At 58.4% G+C, this 20,668-nt stretch overlaps 4 protein-coding genes across 8 annotated transcripts; 1 reads left to right on the top strand and 3 right to left on the bottom strand.

Annotated features, from left to right (window-relative positions):
- Positions 1–67: 67 nt before the first annotated feature.
- Positions 68–5,402, bottom strand: TM7SF2 (transmembrane 7 superfamily member 2). Of its 4 annotated transcripts, none has more exons than XM_020968021.2 (12): positions 5,251–5,402; positions 5,034–5,166; positions 4,321–4,394; positions 3,739–3,935; positions 3,596–3,650; positions 2,943–3,137; positions 2,732–2,835; positions 1,796–1,918; positions 1,381–1,549; positions 998–1,078; positions 789–911; positions 68–547 (listed from the first exon to the last, which is right to left on the bottom strand). In XM_020968021.2, the coding sequence occupies exons 3-12, from the start codon at positions 4,376–4,378 to the stop codon at positions 387–389; spliced, it is 1,266 nt and encodes a 421-aa protein (XP_020823680.1). In that variant the 5' UTR covers positions 4,379–4,394; positions 5,034–5,166; positions 5,251–5,402; the 3' UTR covers positions 68–386. The 4 variants fall into 4 exon arrangements, with proteins under 4 accessions (XP_020823680.1, XP_020823679.1, XP_078004553.1 ...); XM_020968020.2 differs by having other exon boundaries at positions 4,321–4,420; positions 5,251–5,401; XM_078148427.1 differs by lacking the exon at positions 5,251–5,402 and having other exon boundaries at positions 5,034–5,172.
- Positions 5,403–8,520: 3,118 nt separating this feature from the next.
- On the bottom strand, positions 8,521–13,619 carry VPS51 (VPS51 subunit of GARP complex). The gene is made up of 10 exons (XM_020968009.2): positions 13,345–13,619; positions 13,098–13,227; positions 12,750–12,896; positions 12,395–12,614; positions 11,550–12,267; positions 10,992–11,207; positions 9,673–9,891; positions 9,356–9,477; positions 9,184–9,271; positions 8,521–8,925 (listed from the first exon to the last, which is right to left on the bottom strand). The coding sequence occupies exons 1-10, from the start codon at positions 13,552–13,554 to the stop codon at positions 8,665–8,667; spliced, it is 2,331 nt and encodes a 776-aa protein (XP_020823668.1). The 5' UTR covers positions 13,555–13,619; the 3' UTR covers positions 8,521–8,664.
- Positions 13,620–15,686: 2,067 nt separating this feature from the next.
- Positions 15,687–17,417, top strand: CATSPERH (catsper channel auxiliary subunit eta). 2 transcript variants are annotated; one of them, XM_020968045.2, is made up of 3 exons: positions 16,226–16,966; positions 17,051–17,150; positions 17,329–17,417. In XM_020968045.2, the coding sequence occupies exons 1-3, from the start codon at positions 16,793–16,795 to the stop codon at positions 17,403–17,405; spliced, it is 351 nt and encodes a 116-aa protein (XP_020823704.1). In that variant the 5' UTR covers positions 16,226–16,792; the 3' UTR covers positions 17,406–17,417. The 2 variants fall into 2 exon arrangements, with proteins under 2 accessions (XP_078004571.1, XP_020823704.1); XM_078148445.1 differs by having other exon boundaries at positions 15,687–17,150.
- Positions 17,418–17,460: 43 nt separating this feature from the next.
- ZFPL1 (zinc finger protein like 1) lies at positions 17,461–20,632 on the bottom strand. The gene is made up of 8 exons (XM_020968028.2): positions 20,525–20,632; positions 20,183–20,302; positions 19,960–20,071; positions 18,926–19,119; positions 18,768–18,837; positions 18,540–18,683; positions 18,127–18,250; positions 17,461–17,967 (listed from the first exon to the last, which is right to left on the bottom strand). Exons 2-8 carry the CDS (start codon positions 20,282–20,284, stop codon positions 17,781–17,783), a joined length of 933 nt encoding a protein of 310 aa, XP_020823687.1. The 5' UTR covers positions 20,285–20,302; positions 20,525–20,632; the 3' UTR covers positions 17,461–17,780.
- Between the last annotated feature and the right edge of the window lie 36 nt (positions 20,633–20,668).

Here is a 20,668-nt window from a genome sequence, read left to right as displayed (position 1 = left end):
GTGTCTGTCTGTGCTGCCTCCTCCCCCCCACCCTGGGCGCAGGGAATGACCACCGGATTCAGACAGGTCCATCAGCTGAGCTCTATTCAGAGGCTTCCCCAGCTTCCTTTCTCTGTCTCCTGGGGACAACTTCAGAATCATTCACGAGTACATACAGCCCCTCCTTCCTCAGAGAAGGAAACTGAGGCTCAGAGTGGGTGTCCGGCTAGCCCAAGGGGACATCGAATGCCAGAGGCAGCGGCATCTGGCCTCTAGAGATCACCAGGATGGAAGGGGCAAGCTGCAGATGTCATTTCTTCCAGATGATCGAAACAGGGCGTGCTGCCTGGGAAGGGGAGCAGAGGGCAGGGCGCCCCCAGCTTTGTTCCTTGATGGGGCAGGTGGGCTCAGTAGATGTAGGGTACTATACGGTAGGGCACCCTTGTGCAGTATTCCCGCCAGGCCAGGCCATACTTCTGGAGACACTGGCGCTCATCTCGGTCCTCCCGATGCACCAGTAAAATGGTAAAGTAGACAACGTAGAAGTAGGGAAGCAGGTGTGTCACCCCTGCCAGAGGAGGGGGGATGACTTCAGCTTCTGGACAAGAAGTCAGTCTCCCATCGGAGGTCACCCTGTCAAACCCTGTCCAGGTCCCTTCCTTAGGGCTAGATTACCTCCATCCTCACCCCATTCAGTGACCCAGCCCCTCCTACCCCCCTTCCTCAATTGCCATCTGGAATCAAGAGCCTGAGGCCTCTCCCCCTGACCCCTGGCAGCCAAACCTTTCTTCTCAAAACAGCCAGCTCACCGCAGGGCAGGGACCAGGCCAGAGCCATGATTAGGTCTCCAAGGTAGTTGGGATGACGGACCATACCCCACCACCCTGATACCAGCAGGCGCCGCCCAGTAGCTGTGGGGATGGTCTCAAGGCCTGGAGTAGACGAAGGGAACCAAAAATCAAATGGAGAAGCCTAAGCTGTCCTGGCACATTCCTCATGTCCCTAGGTCCCAGCTCACCAGCCACACTGGGGTCAGAAGGGTTCCTCCGGAAGGTATTTTTCTGTGTGTTGGCCCCACGAAAGATAAAGTAGCCAATCGCTGTGGGAGAAAGAAGGGCCAGATTTGAACAGGTCTGAGAAGATGAGTCTTCCTTACTCCTGGCCCAGCACTCTGCAAGGCACTATTATGTCACCTGTTCTATGCCCTGTCCCTTGCCGATCCCCAACTAGACTATGAGACGTCAGGGTTGGAAGGAGCCTGAGACATTTCCAACCCCTTCGTCATCCAGATGAGGACACTAAGGCCCAGAGAGAAGTAATTGACCGAGCCCCCATAGTCAGCAGCATTGGGACTAGAAGCCGGCTCTTCCAGTTCCTCTAGCCCCTTCCCCATCAACTCACCAAACAGCAGACAAATGGCCCCAGCCACAGGCAACTCCAAAGACTGGGGATGATTCAGAAGGAACTGGGCTTGAAGACTGTAGGTGAAGGGGACCCAGGCCAGGTCCCCGAAAGCCAGCATGAAGCCAAAGCCATCATGGATGATGTCCATGGTAGTTAGAATTGCCTCCTGTTAGGAGTGGTCATCAGAGCCTGAGAGAACAATTCCCTTTCTCGCCCTCCATCCCCACATCCCCTGTACCTCCTTTTCTAACTCATGCTCCCCCACCTCCCTCCCCAATAGTGGTTTCCCACCCATCTCCCAGGATTGTTATGAGAATCAAATGGGATATGATTATTGATTATATCATTTCTGCCCTTGACTCCCTACCCTCGGAGCCCAGAGTGCAGACGGCCCTGTCTCCATGGTCCTCACCTCATTCCAAAGAGCGTCCACGACGTAGACAAGCTGGAAGGCATTGACCAGCCCCATGGCCAAGGAAGGCCGACCCCCATGGCGCTCAGCCTCCCGCAGCAACACAGCCAGGTTGATCAGGGCCTAAGCAGAGAATGGGGGAGGGGGGAGGCTTAGCTGGGGTGGGAACTATCCCTGCCCAGCCTACACTTCTGTGGACCCTGAGAACCTGCTTGGAGCAACCTGGACTCTGGCAGACAAGGGCCAGAGTCAGGAAGACCCGAGTTCAAATCCAACCTCAGCTACTGAGAAGCTATGACCCAGGGCAAGTCACACAACCTTTGGCTGCCTCAGCTTCCTGAACTGTAAAGTGGATATAATAACAGCACCTACCTCCCAGGGTGGTTGTGAGAATCAAGAGTATTTGTAAGGCACTCAGTACAGTGCCTGGCACAGAGCAGGCCTAAGTAAATGTTAGCCGGTATTATTGGGGATGTTGTTTTGTTAGCAAGTGCCAGCCCCTGGTCCCAAGCTAAGCTGCTTTTCTCAGGCTTTTTATCTCCTTTTTGACAGACAGTTTCTCCCTCCCTCCTGTCCCCCACCTCTGTTAATCTCCCTCTACTTTCCTCCCCCCAAATCCAATCTTGGCAGGACAGGACATGTGAACTTTTGTCAAGTCAGAAGCACAAATAACAAATTGGGAAATCTAGGGTAGAGGCCACATGGCAGAGATTCCTGTAACAATTTTGTGGCTTGCCCAGGGTCACCCAGGAAGATGGGCCTCCCCGGCTCCAAGCCTGGCATTTTACCCACTGCAGTGCCGCCTAGTGGACCCAGTGAAAAGGCCTCAGCCCTAGAAGATGGCCAAGTTTATTTGCATGTTTTAAATCCTCCGTGTCTGCCTGAGCCTTCTTTACCAGGAATCTGCTCAGCCCCTGGTCAGGAGCTAGCCCTTACCCAGCCAATCATCCCTGGACGAAGCTCACAAAAATACTTGAGGTCAAAGGATCCGAATCGGGGATTCAGTTCTCGGCCAAGGAAGAAGTCATAGACGATGTTACCTAGGGCAAGAAGATGAGGTGTTTACTCAGCACCTGTTCCAGATCCCGCTGAGGGTCTAGCTCAGCCTCTGTGCTCTCCATGTGCCTGGAAACCACGTGGGTCTCACCTGAATTCCCCCCAGGGGCGAGGGCTGAAGGCGGCACTGTAAAGGACTTGAGGTAGAGGAGGAGGCTGAGGATGAAGGCTATAGCTGCGGCTGCTGAAGCCAACGGCAGGAGCAGCTCTGGGAGGCTCCCGAGGGGCAGACCCCCTGCCAGCCCCAGCCCCACCAGCAGAGCCGTCAGGCCCAGGCACCGAAACCCTGGAAGAGAAAACCTGGGTGCTCAGTCTCAGGACAAGAGCCTATTCCATTCGGGAAGCCTGTGCCCAGCTCCTCCCCTCCCACCCCAAATCCAGGGCCCTGGCCTCGGGAGAGCCTCCCCTAAGCCATTGTGGAAGTCCCCAGGACTGCCACTCACTGCTTTTGGGGGCCTAGGCAAGGTACCTAAGGCTGAGGAGAAGGGCAATGTGTGGGGCAGCAGCGTCTCAGACACAAGCTGCACCTATGGGGGGGGCGCAATACCATGCTGGGGTTCAGGCCACTTTCCAAGGATCAGTTTCCCCTCCTCGTCTAGGAGTTAGAAGCCCACCTTACAGGGGGAGCAATGGAGGCCAGGAAGTCTGGACCTATACTCCCTTCCAACCCCCTTTCCCTAGCACAGACAGTGGTCCAGCCTAGGTGACATGGGATGGGAGTCTAGGTAGGGGGTAGATTAGCACCATTAATTGGATATCGCAGGTGGCTCTTGTCTCTCAGCATCCTGCCCTCAGATACCTGCAGAGGACAGAAAGCAGCTCTGAGAACCCTGCCTTCCCCCTTCCCCATCTGCCTGACTCCTCCCCTCCAGGGCTCTGCCCCTCACCTTGCCCATGGGCAGCAGGTACAGTGTAGCCTGCAGCCCCAGCCAGAGCAGAAGCAGCAGCAGAGCCCAAGGACTCCAGAAGGCAGAGGCTGGGGGCAGCTCAGAGGGCAGGCTGAGCAGGCTACAGGGGCCCGAGTGGCAGGTGAGGAGCAGGTGGAAGAGGACCACAGGGAGTAGCAGCAGCATGGCAGCCGTCCCTGCAGGGAGAAGCAGCTCCAGCAGCTTCCCACCCATACCACCCTCTCTTGCCACCGCAGTGCCCTACCCGGGGGGCCGCCGAACTGCAGCTCCAGCAATAGATCCCTGCCCAGGAGACCCATCCGCCCCATGAGCTGGCCTGCTGCTTTACCGAGGGACCCACCTCCAAAACTCCAGCTGCAGAGCCCAGCCCTGCTCCCCCAGCCATCCGATCCCAACCCCACCCCCCAGGCCCCCGCCGAAACTCCAGCTGCAGAAATCTTGCCCTGCCCAGGAGATCCACCCGCTCCCGTCAGCTGGCCCGACTCCTTACCGAGGGACCCACCCCCCTAAAAGTCCAGCGGCTGAGCCAAGCCCTGCTCCCCCAAACCGTCCGATGTTTACCCAGTGGCCCCCCAAATTCGAGTTCGTCAGAGCGCGGGGAAGTCTGCTGATGAGCCATGGTTCTGAATCCGAGCCTGAGAGAAAGACAAAGGGCCCCTGGCTGGGGGAGCCAGAGGGCGCGGACGGGGCAGGCGGAGGACAGTTGACAGACAGCCCGCAGGAGAGCTGACCAGAGGCTTCTGGGCAGCGGCAGGGGCCGGGGCCGGGGTTCCTCCGCACCTCCCAATCTCGCCGTCCCAGCCCCCCGATCATCCCTGCCTGGCCATCCTCCTCCCACATCCCAGGCTCCAATCCTCGGAGCCCTGGTCACCCGTCAGCCAATCCTTGTGCGGTGGGGGCGGAGGCAGAGCCGGGCTCTGGACCTGCCAGCCTCGCCATCCGGCTTGGATTGGTAGGCATGGACAGCGCCTCCGCCCCCAGACCCGCCCCGCACCTGCTCCTGCCCGTCCTCGGCTCCTTCCCTGCGCGGGGCCACCCTACCTGCGTGCGCCCTCTGGCCTGTCCAGGTCGGCCGTCCAGCCCGTCCATCCTGGCCGGAGCTGAGCCAAGCCAAGCTCCTCCGTCCCCAGGCTGGAAAGGCAGCCGGGCTAGGACAGAGCGGCCTGGGACGCGGGAAGGAGTTGATTTCGAATCCTACTGCCGACATTTGACCCTAGACCCTTGGCATCCAGCAAACCGGTTTCCCTGCCCTCTCCCTAGCTCAGCTTGCTTACCTATGACATGGCGGCTTGGTCCATAGAGCGCTGGGCCGGGAGTCAAGAAGAGCTGAGTTGAAATCTGGCCCCAGGCAGTTACTTGCTGTGTGACACGGGGCAAGTCGCCTCACCTCCGCCCCAGTTTCCTTATCTGTAAAATGGGATAATCAAGCACCTCCCTCCCAGGGTTGTGAGGATCAAATGAAGAATAATCGGGATTATTGCCGTAGCTTACGGGGAGCGTGCCTGCCTCCAGCCCCTTCCCATTCCGGTCTGTCCTCCCAGCCACCAAAGGGATATTTCTAAAGTCTCGGAGGTCTGATCACGTCGCTCTCAGCTCTAGCCCTGTTGTCTCCAGGGTCAAATGCAAAACTCTCTGCTTGGCATTGAAAGCCCTTCCCAACCGAGGCTCCTCCTCCTCACTGCCAGGCAGGGACTCTTTCACTCAGGGACTCCGGCCTCCTGGCAGTTCCACAAACAAGACCCTTGGCTTTCTGAACAGTCACTCTGGCTGTCCCCGGACCTGGACGGCTCTCTCCCTCCATGGCTTCCTTTGAGGCCCAGCTAAAATTCCACCTTCTACAGGAAGCCTTCCCCAACCCCTCTTCATTCCAGTGCCTTCCTTCGTTAATTATCTCCCCATTTATCATCTGTATGGTTTGCGTCACATATAGTCATTTGCATATTTTCTCTCCCACTACCTTGGGAACTCCTTGAAGGTAGGGACTGTCTTTTGTATTGCCAGTGCTTAGCATAGTACCTGGCACACAGTAGGCACTTAATAAATGTTTATTAACTGATTAAAATGGGCATAATAATATTGACTTCACAAGGTCATACTACAAAGAATAGCTGGCATTTTCATACGGCTTGAAGGTTTGCAAAGCGTCTTCCTTGAATAGGTTGTAAGATCAAAGTGCTATAGGAAGGTTTACAATTGTTGACTATTGGACTTGAGAGTTCGGTAAGAACCGGGTTGGAATCATAGCTCTGGTACTAGCTGTGTGACCCTGGGGGAGTCACCTGCTCTGTCCGAGCCTCAGTTTTCTCATCTCAGGAGCAGGAAGTGTTTGGTTCTTGCCCCTATCCCAGCCCGTGGTGAGAGCCTGGTAGAGCCTCCCAGAGCGTGGGCTCTGCCCACACAGCCTTCAAGAACCGCGTCAACACCTCCCCATAGTGAGGCCCTGGGTGGATTCTTAGCGTAAGTGGTTTGTCTCCCTTTTTTATTTGGCTGGAGAATCAATGTCACTAGCACTGTGCCCAGAACTCAGTAGGGGCTTAATAAATGCTTGTTGACTTAGTGCCTAAATTTGTTGACTTAAAGGCTGCCCTTTCTGACCTCAAAAGAAGCATCGTCACCAACATTAATTCAGACCGTTTCTATTCCCAGTCCTCCTCTGTATTCCAACAAGCTGGCCAGCCACCCCGATTGAACTGGATGCTGCCAGGGTCCAGGAGCTGGTGCTCTTTTCTCCCCTGAAGACACCACTGAAAACAGAAAGGTGCCAGCAGCTGGCACGGTGCAGGACAGAGTGGTGAGGAAAATGGGGAAGGGAACTGGAGAAAGAAAAGTTGGGCTAGGCGAGTCTTACAGGTTAATGCTCAAGACTAGTTTATTTCAGGAGTTTTCTGATTATATACCCATAGAAAAACAGCTTTGTATCATGAGAAATGATCCACAAGCACTAATTAATAACATACACAAACTAAGCAGCTAAAGATCCTCCTTTTCTCATGAGAAAGTAGTTTTCAGGCCAAAATTCATATCCATTGTTTCCCTGCCCAATTCTTAGTATTATCTGCCTGCATCAGCCACCTGGCCTCAAGGCTGGTTATGAGTGAGAACTTGGAATCCATAAACTGTAACAAGTGGAATTGGGGCAAGAGTCAAGGGAGCGTTTATCCCGAGGCAAGCCTCTATATGGACTGACCCCTTAAGTCTATAAGGACTTAGAGATTTTCCATAAGGACTCGGCTCCCAACAGAAAGGCAAGGAAACGATTCTCAATGCCCACATGTAGACATCCCATCACCCACTCCCAACCGTAGCTCTGGCAGCGCTTCCCACATGGAGCCTTATCCGAGGCACCCTGCGGCAGCAGCACACACCCTCTCTCCCACAACTGTGGTACTCCTTGTCTATTTAATTAGATTTTTCTTCCTTTAGACTTTAAACTCCTTGAGGGCAGAAACTATTTCACTATTACCAGGACTTAGCACAGTCGCCACAGGCACAGGGCACTCCATGCACTGACCTCACGCTTGCGTGCGCGCGCACACACACACACTCACACAGGGATTAACGGACAGGAGGTAAATGGACATTGAGGCATCTTTCCTTTTTTCTGGCAAGGCAATTGGGGTTAAGTGACTTGCCCAGGGTCACACAGCTAGTAAAGTATGAAGTGTCTGAGGCCAGATTTGGACTCGGGTCCTCCTGACTCCGAGGCCAGAGCTCTATCCATTGCACCACCTAGCCGCCCCAGAAGCATCTTTCCTGGATTAGCTTTCTCACTGGGGCAGCGCCATTGACTTGTTAAAGCAAAGGTCAAAATGAAAAGACAGAAGGACTACAGATGTTAGAGATGTGGTTCAATTAGGGTTGGAAAGACGGCATGGTGTAGCATAATGATGGTGCCAGACTGACCTGCTCAGTCACAGTAACGGGCAAAACATTGAAAATAGATAAAGGAAAAGACACCTACATGGTTGTTCCTTCCCTCACCGAGCTGAATCAATGCAAAGCAAACACCACAATGAGGAAACACAAACTGCCCAGAAACCACTTGATCTCCTTTCCAAGCAGAGAGAGGAGGCGGCCAAAATGGCCTCACAAACCAGCAGAGCGTAGTAAAGCGAGCAGAAAGCTTGCCAGGGGCCCCAAGCGAGCCAGACCATCCTGGGGACATCAAAGATGAAATCCCAGGCTCCCTTAATGCTGGGGTCTTCCCCCTGAGGTTATCCCAACTCACCCGGCATGTGCTGTCTGCACCAGGGTTTGTATACTGTCTCACCCACTAGACTGTGAGCCCCGTGAGGGCAGAGCTGTCATTGCCCTTCTTCTTATTGCCAGTATTTAGCCCAGTACCCAGAACACAATAGGTGCTTCATAAATGCTCCTTACTGACAGAGGCTGCTGAGCCTGGCAGCTGGACCCAGAGCCAGGCTGGGTTGCCTTTGAGGAAGCATCCAGCACTTTCCACAATCCTAACCTCCTTCCCAAAACGAACGCTCATGATACAGCCCGCCACCCTGATTTTCCTGGGATGTTCCTCAGCTATGGATCTGGAAGCACCACGTACCCCAAGGGATCAGTCAAAGGTGGGAGGTCAAAGGGTGTCGTGGAGAGCGAGCCAGCTGCTCTGCAGGGGAGTGGTGGACCCAAGGACGGAAGACAGATGGGTCCCGTGCAGACCCTCAGGGCAGCCCCAGAGAGCGGCCAGGCCTATGGCCTATGTCCCCTCTGCTTCTCCTCTCTGCCTCCAAAGAAACCCAGGGGACAGACTGGAGAATACTTTTTTTTATTTGATGGGGGAAGGTGGGAAGGTGGACAGATACTCTGAGAGAGAGAGAGGGTAACGGGGAGAGCAAACCCCCAGGGCCTGGCCAGGGGAGGCAACCAGCCCTGGACTGGGTGGGAAGCCTGAAGCTAGCCCCGCTCGCAGATGACCTCCACCACACTGGGCTCCATGGGCACAGGGTCGAGGCAGCGCAGGGCAGCAGAGGCCACCACCTCGTCCAGCAGCAGGTGGACCAGCTCCTCGTCAGCCACAAAGCGCCACAGGTAAAGCTGGAGAAAGTGGCAGTCCACCTGGACCTGCTGGAGGCCATAGCGGCCAAAGGTGCGCAGCCGTACACACTCCAGCAAGGTCTTCAAGCTTATCTTGATGATGCCCGTGAGGACAGACACCTGGGGGAGGGGAAAGGGATGGCATGGATGAGGTCAGTGTGGACACCTGCAGGGGGCAGGGATGGTGCAGACAGAGTCAGTGTGGACACTGTCAATACACACTTCTGAGAGGGGAGGACAGACTGTTAAGCAGAGGGCTCTCTGGGCTGATCCTCGAGGTCACCAGGGGCAGGAAGGTGGACAGACACAAGTCCAGACAGGGGCAGATGGGAGACAGTGGAAGGGGCAGGGGAAGGGGGGCAGGGGGTCCTCTCAGACCTTGTTGAATTCCACCGGGCTGAAGACATCAATGCGCTCTGAGAACAGCTTCTGGATGTTACTCAAAAGATTGGTGTCCATCGGGGCACTAGGCGGAGAGGGCAGGAGGAGTCAGCCGGGGCGGTTCTGGGGCCCAAGGAACCCCCCACCCCTGGACCTCACAGGCTCTCACCTGGGGGTGTAGCTGGGGGCATAGCGGCCCTGCTGCCGGGAGCTGCTGTAGACGGAGAAGGTCCTTTTACTGGAGTCACTGCTCTGGGCTTTGCGAACGCCCTCCTCGTACAGAAGCCCCACCTGTCAGACGGAGAGGGCTGGCTGGGGGCCTCCCACCCCCAGGCAGCACCAGGGGCTGCCGGAGGGCAGGTGAAGCGCCAGTCAGGGACAGAAGCCACCGATGCCCTGGTGTGCAAACAGTGGGCGAGCTGCGTCTGCCGCCCCCCGCCCCCCGTAATGCCTCAGTGACTCCTCTGTGAATCCCCCGCCCAGCACCTGCACATCGATGGCAGTCGTGTCCTCCACCACGCGCTTCATGACGGCTCGTACGTTGCGGGGCTCCAGCGTGGTGAGCCAGTCGCGGGTCTCCACACTCTTGCGCAGCATCTGGGACACCACCAGTCCCTGCACCTTCACATAGTGGGTCAGCAGCCTCCGCGCAGTCTCTCTCGCCTCTGCACACAGGGTGCTCACTGGGGTCACAGGGGAATGGTCCTGGGGAGGGACACGGAGCAGAGAGAAGGGGTCCTTCAGAATACCCTGGGGCTGGGGAGGAGGGCAGGAGTCTGCTGGGCCTCAGGGTGCCCAAGGCAGCCTATGGCATGGCAAGAGCATGAGCCTGGAGTTAAGATCTGGGTTCAAATGCTGATTAAGCCCCTGGCTGCCTGAAGGGTTAATGTACAGGGTCTGCCCTATCCACAGCCTAAGCCAAGGGACGAGGAACTTCCCTAACGTGGCGTTCTGGGACTTGTTCCAACCCAGACCCACCTTGGGGAATCATTCCTTAGAAACAGGTCTTGAGGTAAACATCCAGGGACTTGGCCAGTTCCTGGGTATTGACCCGAGACATTTCTGACATAACAAAGATTGTTCTTGAGGTGGGAGAGTTTCGCCCAAAACTCTCGGGTCCTTAAGATCAATCACCTGTTCCTTGGCTCCCTGCCTTCTTTGGGTAAGGACGATAAAGAGGGCCTCTTGTGGGAGAGGGGCTTTGGGAGCCTCCCTCGGGAGAGGACGCTCTGCCGTAGGGGCCTGACGGCCGTGACAGCTGGCAGACGGGACATCCCCAGCCAGCTGTTCAGGAGTTGATGCTTCCTTGGATTGGTGACGCATTCCTTCTCTCTTTCTCTATCTTTCTGTCTTTGCTTCTGAGATTGTACAATCATATGTAATCACATTTATGTGAGTGTATGTTTATGACTGTTGCCGTTATTAAATCATTTGTAATTATAAGTGCTGCAGCCCGTAACACCTTACTAGGCCCCAGTTTCCTCTGACTCAAACAAGGGGGCTGCAGCAGATGACCTCTGAGGCCCCATCTAGCCCCATCCTATGATGTCGACCTGAGGCCCATTCGACAGACTGATACAAATGTCCCCCACCTATCCCTGGGAGGGGGAGAGAAGAGGTCAAAGGCAGAGCCCACCCATCCAGGGGACCCAGATTCAAATCCTGGCTCTGACACTTCCTAGGAAGTGCCTTCTCCTCCTCAGCCTTGGTGTCCTCAAGTATCAACGGGGTCAGCGACCCTTGACTGGGTGTCGTGATGGTGGCTACACAGAACATCAGAGCAGAAGAGACTCGTAGATCATCACCTGCCCGAGAAACTGTTCGTCAGTGAGCGTGAGGATGTAGGAGATGGTGGAGGTCTCATAGTCCAGGCAGAGGCGAGAGAGAAGCAGGAGCAGGGCTGGGGGCGTGGCCCCTCCCTTCTCGCTGGGGCTGTCGCAGAAGCCTCTCGCCGTCCGGCACATGGAGCGGATGAAGCCCACAATGAGGCCCTCGCGAACGCCCTGGCTGCAAAACTCGCCCTGGAAGGAGACAGCGGGAGACGGTGGGGTGAGTCACCTGGAGGAAGCAGGGGCAGGCGTAGGGCCAGGCAGGAGAGAAGGGAGTCCCCGCCAGGGAGGAGAGGAGGCAAGAACGGGGACAGAGAAGCATTGCCTGTGACAGATCTGGAGAGACCTCAGGCCCCATGAGCAGCGGCCTGCCCAGACCCAGGCAGGATTCAACCCCACCCTGTGGGCTCTCTGGCCCCCATGCAACCCAGCTGCTGACCCTGGGCTCACCCACCCCACGCCCCACATGTTCTGAAATGGCTTCCCTGGAGGCCGGTCCCTCCCCTAGGAATAGGGGAAGGGCTGGCCCCTCACCCTGAAGTAGGCCTTGTTGGAGAAGGACACATCCTTGGCAGTGAAGAGGTGCACGGCAGCCAAGGAGGCCTTGATGTGGCCCAGGATGGCCCCGGACACCGAGGCCAGGAGCTCCCCCAGGCCAGGGCCCTCCTTGCCCGCCAGCCGGGGGGCAGCCAAGGCCTGGCGAACATCCGTCAGGCAGCCCGAGAAGGCGGCACACAGGCCCTGCAGGTGTTGGCCCAGCCGCTCCCGCGCAGCTTGCTCCACAATCTCGGTGGCCCCCTCTGTCAGCCCAGCCGCGGGCAGCATCGTGCCTGGGGCCCGCAAGCGCCGGTGGAAACGATCCAGGGCCCGTACCAGGAGCGAATTGTCCCCGCTTCCCTGCTCTTGCGCCAGCCGCCTCTCCACGAGAGCAAAGTAGCGGCTGCCCAGCTCCCGAGCAAAGGCCACCAGCTTCTCCACACCCGCCGGTCCCTGGGCAGAAAAGAGTTCCTGGTAGGATGCCACCACTTGGCAAAGCCCGCTCACAAAGCCGCTGCCACCTCGGTCAGTGAACTCCAGCACGTCGGGGGCTGGGGGCGACGGGCCCAGCTCAGCCTCCAGGCTGCCCAGCTCGCCTTCAAGACGCCCCTGGGCGTGGGCCAAGAACTCATCACACAGCTCCTCCGCGGGCTCTCCCAGCGCCAGCAGCAACTCCACACACTCGGCCAGCTCTGGGGCCCCCGCCCCACCATCCCTGTGTGTGGGGGAGACAGAGGTGAGCGCTGGCTGAGGCAGGGGGCCGGGAGGGAGAGGGCTGCACCAGCGCACAAGCTGGCGAGGGCCAGGCAGCAGGGGGTGCTGGGAAGCCCAGGCGCCCCTACCTGAACTTGTGGCGCAGCTGCTGGGCCAGGCGGGCAGTGATGAGCTGGCAGTCATCCTGGATGGCCCGGAAGGAGGGCAGGTGCTGGTACTGCTGCAGCACGGCCCGCGCCCGGCCCTGGTAGCGCACCGCCTGCCCGTAGGCCCCCAGCTCCACGCACCTGGTGAGGCGCGAGGGCAGCTCAAAGAGGAACTGCAGCTTCCTCAGCAAGGCGTGGACCCCTGCAAAAGAGGAGCGAGAGGGCGCCTGGGGGCAGGCCGCCCCCAGCGCCTACCTCCGCATGCCCCGCCCCCCTGCACCTGCCCACCCCCACCCCCCTTGCGCCTGGCACTCCCCCCACCCCGGCCCCGCCGCACCTGCCAGCTTGGTGATGCGCTCGTGCCGGTCCTGCAGCGTGGCGCTGATGCGGGCGCTGAAATCCGTGATGACCGCCATGGTGGTCGCCAGGCGGTCCATCTCGTCCTCCATCTTCCGAAAATCATTCTTCATCTTGCGGATGGTGTCTGCGGAGACCCCCGGCCCGCCCTCAGTCTGCGGTGCCCTCCCGCCTGCCCGAGCCCCCGGGGGGGGAGGGGCACGGCCTGAGCTGCGCCTGGGCCGGCCGCTGCCCTCTCCAGCCCGTCCGCCTCCTCGGGTGTAAAAGGGGGCCAAGAACCCTGGTCGTGCCGGGGAGGGGGGGGTGTCTGGGGGCGGGCCCCCCTCACCCGTGGCGCAGATGAACTTGTTGTAGTTCTCGTAGACCAGCGTCTGCATGTCACTGTCCAGGGCGCGGATCTGCCGGACCATGTCCGTCTCACTGTCCATCAGCTGGGCCAGGGGACACTCCTTCCTCAGCTGGGGGGGAGGGCAGAAACGGGCCGTCAGCGCCGGGGGCGCAGTGGGGCGCTGGGGGGGGTGTCACAAGGAAGCGCGAGATCACGGAGGCACCCCGGGGGGGGCGCCCGGCCCCACCTTGTCCAGGAACACCTCCGGGTCGAAGTGCGCGCCGTTGAGGTCCGTGGGGTCCCGCGGGTCGGGGGTCGCCCCCGGGGCCGCGGCCTCGGCCTCGGGGAGGCCGTAATACAACTTCAGCATCCCATGCGCCTTCCGTCGCCGCTCGGGGGCCTCGGGCTCCTCCGGGGACGCCCCCGGCCCCGAACCCAGCCCCACCGCTGCCTCCATCCCTGCCCTGCCCGGCCCGTCAAGCAGCCCCACCAGAGCGCAGCCGGTCACTTCCGGCTGTGGGAGGTGGTCCGGCTGGAAGTGGGTTCCCCCAGTAGTGCGCGATCCGTCTGGAAAAGGCTCCCCCCTGAAACGCCTGAACGCTACAATGGTTCCGGCGCCCTTAGCGACCGCAGCTGCGCAGGCGCAAAGTGAGGCTAGGTGTGCTCTCCCCGCAAGGCCGGGGGAGAGAGGCAGTGGGTGGAGGTGTAGATAGGGTGCCTGTGGGAGAGTCAGAAAGACTGGAGTTCAAATCTAGCCACACATTTGCTAGCAGTGTGAGCCTGGGCAAGTCACTTAATCTTGTTTGCCTCAGTTTCCTCAACTGTAAAATGGAGATAATAACATGGTTGGGAGGGTCAAATAAGACAAGTGTGAAGTGCCCAGCCCAATGGCTGGCACAAAGTAGGCCCAGCTGTAGGGGCGGGGTGTGGGGAGGTAGAAAAAGACGCAGAGTCCAATCTCATAGCTCGGGTCAACTCTGATTCTACCACTGGGGTGACCAGTTCAGCTGGAATATCAGAATGTTTCCTAATGGACACGACAGGTCATTGTGAAATCATTCTCCACCCTGATGCTAAGCTGGCCAGATGGATGAGAGGGCCCTGTAGACATGCAGCCCTCCAGCGTGCCACCCCCTAGCCCCTCTCCCCCACCTAGGGCCCAAAGCACAGCAAAGCCACTCTCCCCATTCCCCTCCCCTCCCCCCCCTGGACTGTCAGTTCCTCCAGGGCACAGAGCCCTGGAGCCTGGCACGGGTAAGGGCTTCGTCGGTGTTTGCAGTTAAGCTGATTTGAAGTGATTGGCCGGTGCCAATCCTCTAGTGAGGCCCGGATGGCCCTGCCTGCCCTCACAGCCACACCGACCAGAACTGCCCAAGGTGGGAGATAAGGACGTTCTAGACGACTGCACTGTTCTAACTTCCAGTCGGGGCTTCCTGGAGGAGGGGAGACCTGAAGGAGCGCCTGTAGCCCTTAGCTCCGTGGGTTATTTCCAGATAGGAATCTTCAATAGCAGATGCCCAGGGTGGGAGTAAATGTTTTCCTTTCAGAGGAGAATGGCAAAGCAGACCAGCCTGGATGAAACGGTGATTATGCAAGGAAGGCAAGGCCAGAAAGGCCTTGAATGCCATGCTAAAAAACATTTCGTTTTGACCCAGTGTTTTAACCTGAGGCATGAAGTTAACACAGTATGGGAAACCCCCAGATGTGGAGTCAGAAGACCAAGGTTTGGACTGCTGCTCTGACTCAGTCATTTCATGGATAAAATGAGGATGGATTTCCCAGCATAAACATACTGGAAACTCTGAGATGCCAAGGCTGGGGATTTGGGGGGCTTGTCTTCAAACCCCATGAGGATGGTCTGTTTCCCTCTAGCTCCTGGGCCAGAGACACAAGTTGCTTCAAATTAATCTGACCCTTGTCTTCAGAAAGGATGTCAGTGTTCTACCGCCCTGGCCCCCGTCCCCTGAGGGTGCTCTCTCCTCCTCAGAGGAGAAGCCCCGTCTTCATATCTATCTATAGTGCGTGGCACGGCTGAGCTTCAGAAATGCACTCAATCGTTCGTTCCTTACAAATCGCCATGGGCTCAATGAAGCTGCCGTTCCCACCCCAGCCAAAAGCATAAAGCATCTCTCCCATGATGAATTTTGTGATCAAGCTCACTCCTTTTCTCACCCCGACCTTGGCCTCTCCTAGTTTTTTGGAGGGCACATCCTACTGACATCAGGCCCCAGCTTCAATAGGTGCCTGGTGTGTGCTCAGCCCCGTGGTCCCTCTGGTGGAGGAGGTGGGAGGGTCTATGACCCGTCCACCCAGGAATTTTGGAGTCTAAGGAAGAGGAGGAATAGCTAAACAATCCCCACCCCACCCCCCATCTGGGGAGTTTAATGCATTGCCTGTAAGGATGCTGATAAGCTGGGGTGTCCAGGAGAGGACAGCCAGGATGGTAAAAGGCCTTGAGACCATGACCTAGGGGCATCTGTCAGATGGTGACCTTTTGCCTGGAAAAGAGAAGATGGGGTGGTGGCCCTTGGGTCAAAATACGTCTTCAAGTACTCAAAGAGGCATCCGAATGGGTGAGAAGTGCAGAGGCATACTTGGGCTGGACGTCAGACAAGTAGGATGGGCAGGCCCAGCCTCGGGAGTGCCGTCCCCAGCCCTACGGAGCTGTCCTAGATACAGTTCTGACTTGTTTGGATCAGAGGACCACTCGGGTCTTTCCCACCTCTGCCATTCTGCCTCGAGATTGAGAACTGGGAGAAATTGTCATGGGCTGGCCAATGCCTGCTTCTTGGAGGTATGGCCCCGGAAGTCAAGGAGGGGAGAAGGGGAAGAGCACCAAAATGCGGCAGACGACCCAGGCAGCAATGAACAGGGTGTGCCTGATGGGAGAAGGTGGGAAATGAGGCGGGGTGGACATACGGGGTTAATTGGCTCATGGAATCTCCACTCTGTGCATAGGACTGCTAAGTGCTGGGCAACCGGGGAGACCAGAGCAGCAGGACCCAGACGCAGTCAGGTCGGCAGCTCCCCTCTACATCCCAACCCCCCCACCTCCCCAGACTGCTGTGAGTCCAGCCCTGGCTAAGCCTTAGCGCTGTCCCCAACAGAGCAGCAGTCTTCTCAGTTCTCCCAACCAGGCGACCCCTCAGAGTGGCCTCCGAGGCCCCCAGCTCTGAACTGATCCTCAGTCTGGTCCTCTGAAGGCCCCTCCTGATCTCCATGCCCTTCCGCTTGAGGGCCTCGCGGCTCTCCCAGTGCTCTGGTTCCTTCCTCACCCTCTCCACCCATGGCACTGCTTGTTTCTGTGAATGTGTTCCTGGCCCTCCCGCTAGAAATTTCCACAAAGACGCCTGAGTCATGCTCAGCCCGGTGCTCTCCACCCCTGGCTCAGGGTCTACAGGACACAGCCTTCATGTTTGTGGAATCAGAGTGAGAAATGGGGACCCCCTTGTGGATTCTCCCAGGAAGCGTAGACTATCACCCTTGGGGGACTCTTCCCAACAACAGGGCGGGGTCTTTTCAAGCAGGGACAACAGCACAAAGGGAGCTCCCCCACCCCCCCAGTTCCCGTCCTCGATCTTTCCAATCACCTCTCAGTTCTAGAGCCCCCTGGCCATTCTGGTGCCTCTGTTCCTGCTCCCCCAGGTTCTAGAATGGCCTGCCGCCAGTGAGCTATCTGGTCTGGCTCTGCCACCATGCGCTGGCGTGACAGGATCACCGTGCTCTTCTTCCCACCGGGGGTGGTGCTGACACTGGCGGCGATGATGCTCTTAATCCTGCACATCAGCATCTTCGCCAACGACGTGTACCACTTCTGTATCACCCGCCAATTCAATCTGATGAGCTTCCGCAGCACCGTCATTGTCCTGGTGAGCCACGGAGGGGCACGGGGCACCAGGGTGGACCGCAGCAACAGTAGTGACCCTCCCTTTCTATGCCTCGCGGGGCTCCAGTTCTCACAGGTGATGAGCATCTGGTGGGCCTCCCTGGGGTCACTCTTTGCAGAGCTGATCGAGGACAAGATTCTGAGATGTTTTGCCCTGACCATTCTGAGTAAGTATGGGGAGTCTGAAAGTGGGGGTAGCAGAAAGGGAGGCTGGGGGAGGAGGGAATACCTATGCTGGGAGGGGCCGGGAACCAGGGTGAGCTGAACCCTGGAGAGCACAATCCTGGGCTCCACGAAGCGGGGGGGGGGACTGTGGGCCACGTCCAGCCCCTCTTGTCACCCCAGTGCTCAACGCAGCCATGTTTATCAACCGCCTGGCCCTGGAGTTCCTAACCATCACATACCGGGAGGAGAAGCACTGAGCACTGGAGAGGGGCCAGGCTCGAGCCCCGGTGGAAGGAAAGGCCTGGGCTCGGCTTTAATAAAGTCTGTTGTTTATTTTCAACACCACAGCTTTTCCTGAGGGAGAGAAAGTGTGGAGGGAGTGGGTGTGGGCTGCTGCTCTGGGGACACTTCCAAGGAAAAGCAGGTCAGGGGACAGAACTCGGCCCTAAGTGAGCCCCAGGAGCACAGCAGCCACAGGCGAAGGGCCCTCGCCCCCTCACATCCCTGGGGCTGTAGTGTCTCAGGAGACTGGAGTGGAGAGGAGAGGGACGGGGAGTCAGCACCCCTTGCCCATGACTCTGCTCCCAGCTAGGTGGGATGCCCACCAGAAGTGAGGAAGAGAGAGTTGGGGCTCAGGCTGGGCCCACGCGGATGTGAGGGTTCATGAGGGGGTCTAGATTGGGGTCGCTGTCGGCTGCAGCCCGGCCCAGGCGGGACATGAGAATCAAGAGGGCCAGGAAAGCCAGGGCTCCCAGCAGAAGCAGCAGCCCCGCCCTCTGCAGCAGGGACAGGGGCCGTTTTCGGGACCCTGCTCGGCTCCTAAGGAAGAGAAACTGAGTGAGGGGCTCTCTTCCTCGCCGTGGTCAAGCCCCGCCCTTTCCATCACCTGCCAGGCTCCTGAGCCAGATGTCCCCCCATGTTTCCTCCCCAAGCTCCCTAAATTCCCGGCCCGTCTTGGGGCCCCCGTCCCCCTCACACCTGAGCAGCTGGGCTAACCAGCCCAGGGCAGGCCTTCGTCGGTACTTGTCATCATCACAGTCCCCATGGGGGCCCGCGGCCCGACCCCCTGCCCGGGTATCGTATACTTTTCGAGGAGCAGAGGCTATTGATAGGAAGCAGAGAGGGGTGCATAAGACGGGGGATCTCCTTTGGCTACTCCCCCCATCCTTTCCTGGCACTAAGCCAGCAAGCAGGAGCCAGACTCTGGCAATCACCCCCAGCCCCATCAGGCCAAGGGGCAGAGAAGGGGTGCCTTTTCCTCCCCTTCCTCTTCCCTCAGCTCCATCTCAATCCCTGTCAGGATAGAAGAAGGATACGCCGGGGACCCCCCGTCTTGGGACACAGCAGTGGTTTCTAATGAAGCCCCTCCAGATCCTGTCCCCAGGCCTCACCTGTCAGGGGCTCAGGGCTGCCCATGTGGATAACGGCGTGCTGCTCAGGCCGGCCAGGGGAAGGGGGAGGCCTCGAGGGAGTGCTGTAGAAGGCTGCAGTGACCGAGGTGGGGATTTGCTCTTCCAGCCCTGAGGGGCTACTTGCTGAAGACAGAAAAAAACCATGAGGAGGGGAACAAAAGGTCCTTGGGGTGTGGGAGCGGGGATGTAAATGCCACTGTTACTCACTATTGAAGTCGGACCAATCAGAGAAGCCAGAAGTCTCAAGGACCTCAGGGGCTGGCGTCACTTCATCAATCTGGAGCAGGAAGAGCGAAGACCACTAAGCGCTCACCGTTTCTGTGGGGCCCCATCACTTCCTCCACCCTCCTGCCCCAAGCCCTCACCAGTGGGAGGCCCAGCCCAGCTCGGGCCCAGTTGACAGTAGCTAGCTTCTCCCGCAAGGCAGTGGCCACAGGGCCCGCGAGGTTGGCAGGGGGAAAGATGGGGCCACTACAGCTAGGGCACTGGTAGCCAGCGGGTGCTGTATTTCGAGGCAGCTGGGCAGCTCGTTCATTAAGGCATGACCAGTGGAACAGATCTTCCAGGCCAGAGAGGGTGGGAAAGGCAAGAGAAGAGACATTCAGACAAATACTCGAGGAGCCCTTCCCCACTTATCTCCCTAACGCTGAACTTTCCAGCTTTCCCAAGACTTGAGACCACGCCCACTGCCTCCCTCTGGGGTGGGAAACTTTAGACTCCCTAGCCCAGGAAGCCTACACACGCAGAACCAGAGATCCAGAACTCTCCCAATTACCTTGAATTCTTATGGTGATCTAAATAGCTGAGGAGCGAGCTGTGAAAACACATCCGTCTTGTCACCTACGCAACTTCTGAACTTTAAAGGTAAAGCTTTAAAGGTAAAGCTCAATTCCAGTACTTCCTCCTCTGTGAAGCTTTCCCTAATCCTCCGTAACCGGCAGATCCCCTACTCAGAGAGGCAGCATGGCTTAATGGAGATGAGATTTGGAGTCAGAAAGACTCCAGGATCAAATTCAGCCTCAGCTGCTTACAAGCTATACCGCAATGGGCAAGTTTCATCTCCAAAATGGGAACGAGGATACCTCCTTCACCAACCCTGCAGAGATGCAGGACTCGATGGGAACTGAGGCATAAAACACCTTCCAAAACCTGAAGCTCTAAGATTCCTAGTTTGTTGTATGCCACGGGGAGGGGCTGGATGGGGCACTCAGATAAGGTTCCCTCTACCAACACAGGCTGGCACCTTCTCGGCAGCCTGGTCTGAGAGGTGACCCGCCCAGGGTCGCCTGCCTGGGTAGATCAGTCAGGGGTCGTCCTGCACAGCTCTCTTGTCATAAACCCCACGCTAAAAATCTCATCTCACGCTCGGAAGCTCAAGGTCTGCAGGACCCGGCCTCACCGTAGCAGACGAGGCGGGTGGTCTCCCGCGTGGACAGCAGGGTGCTGCAGAGCCGGCAGTTGGGGTTGTAGTCACTGTCCTGGAGCCACTGCAGGTAGGACTGCACAATGCACTGAGGAGGGGAGGGGGAAGAGACGGGGGTCAGAGCAGGAACGGGGCTTCTCCCCTCTTACGGCGCCAGGCTCATTCCCGCCTTCCCGAAGCCCCCGCCCCCGGCGCCCACCTTGGCGTGGTTGGCCACCAGGCAGTGCTCGCACACGTTGACCCGGTGCTCGAAGCAGAATAGGTTGGTCACCTTCCTCTTGGGGCACTTGCAGAGCCCCATGGTCTCCCGGGAGCTGCCCTGGGCAGGGGAAAGGGAGGGTCACCTGGGAGTGGCGCTCCCGCCCCCTGGGCAGGTGAGAGCCCCGCCCCAACGAGGCCCCGCCCGCCAGGCGCCCCGCCCCCTCGGGGACCCCGACCCTCCCCCCCCCCCGAGCCCATGCGCGGGGGCCCTTCCGGGGCGAGGCGCCCTCGGGCCCGGGGCTCTGTCTGTGTAGTGTCGGAGGGGGGGGGAGGAGCTCACCGGGAGCCGTCGCTTCAGTCCCTCCTGCGGCTCCTGTTACTCTTTTTGCTGCCACGTCTCTTCCGGGTGCGGCGCACACTGATGACGCCACCGCGGCCGCGCGCCCTCGCGCTCTCCCCTCCTTCCGGGGCCCCGAGACGCGCG

This window comes from Phascolarctos cinereus, unplaced genomic scaffold (assembly GCF_003287225.1).
Source record: "Phascolarctos cinereus isolate Bilbo 61053 unplaced genomic scaffold, phaCin_HiC Scaffold_9;HRSCAF=440, whole genome shotgun sequence".
In the NCBI taxonomy this organism is placed as follows: domain Eukaryota; kingdom Metazoa; phylum Chordata; class Mammalia; order Diprotodontia; family Phascolarctidae; genus Phascolarctos; species Phascolarctos cinereus.
This window is presented reverse-complemented; position numbering and strand designations above follow the sequence as displayed.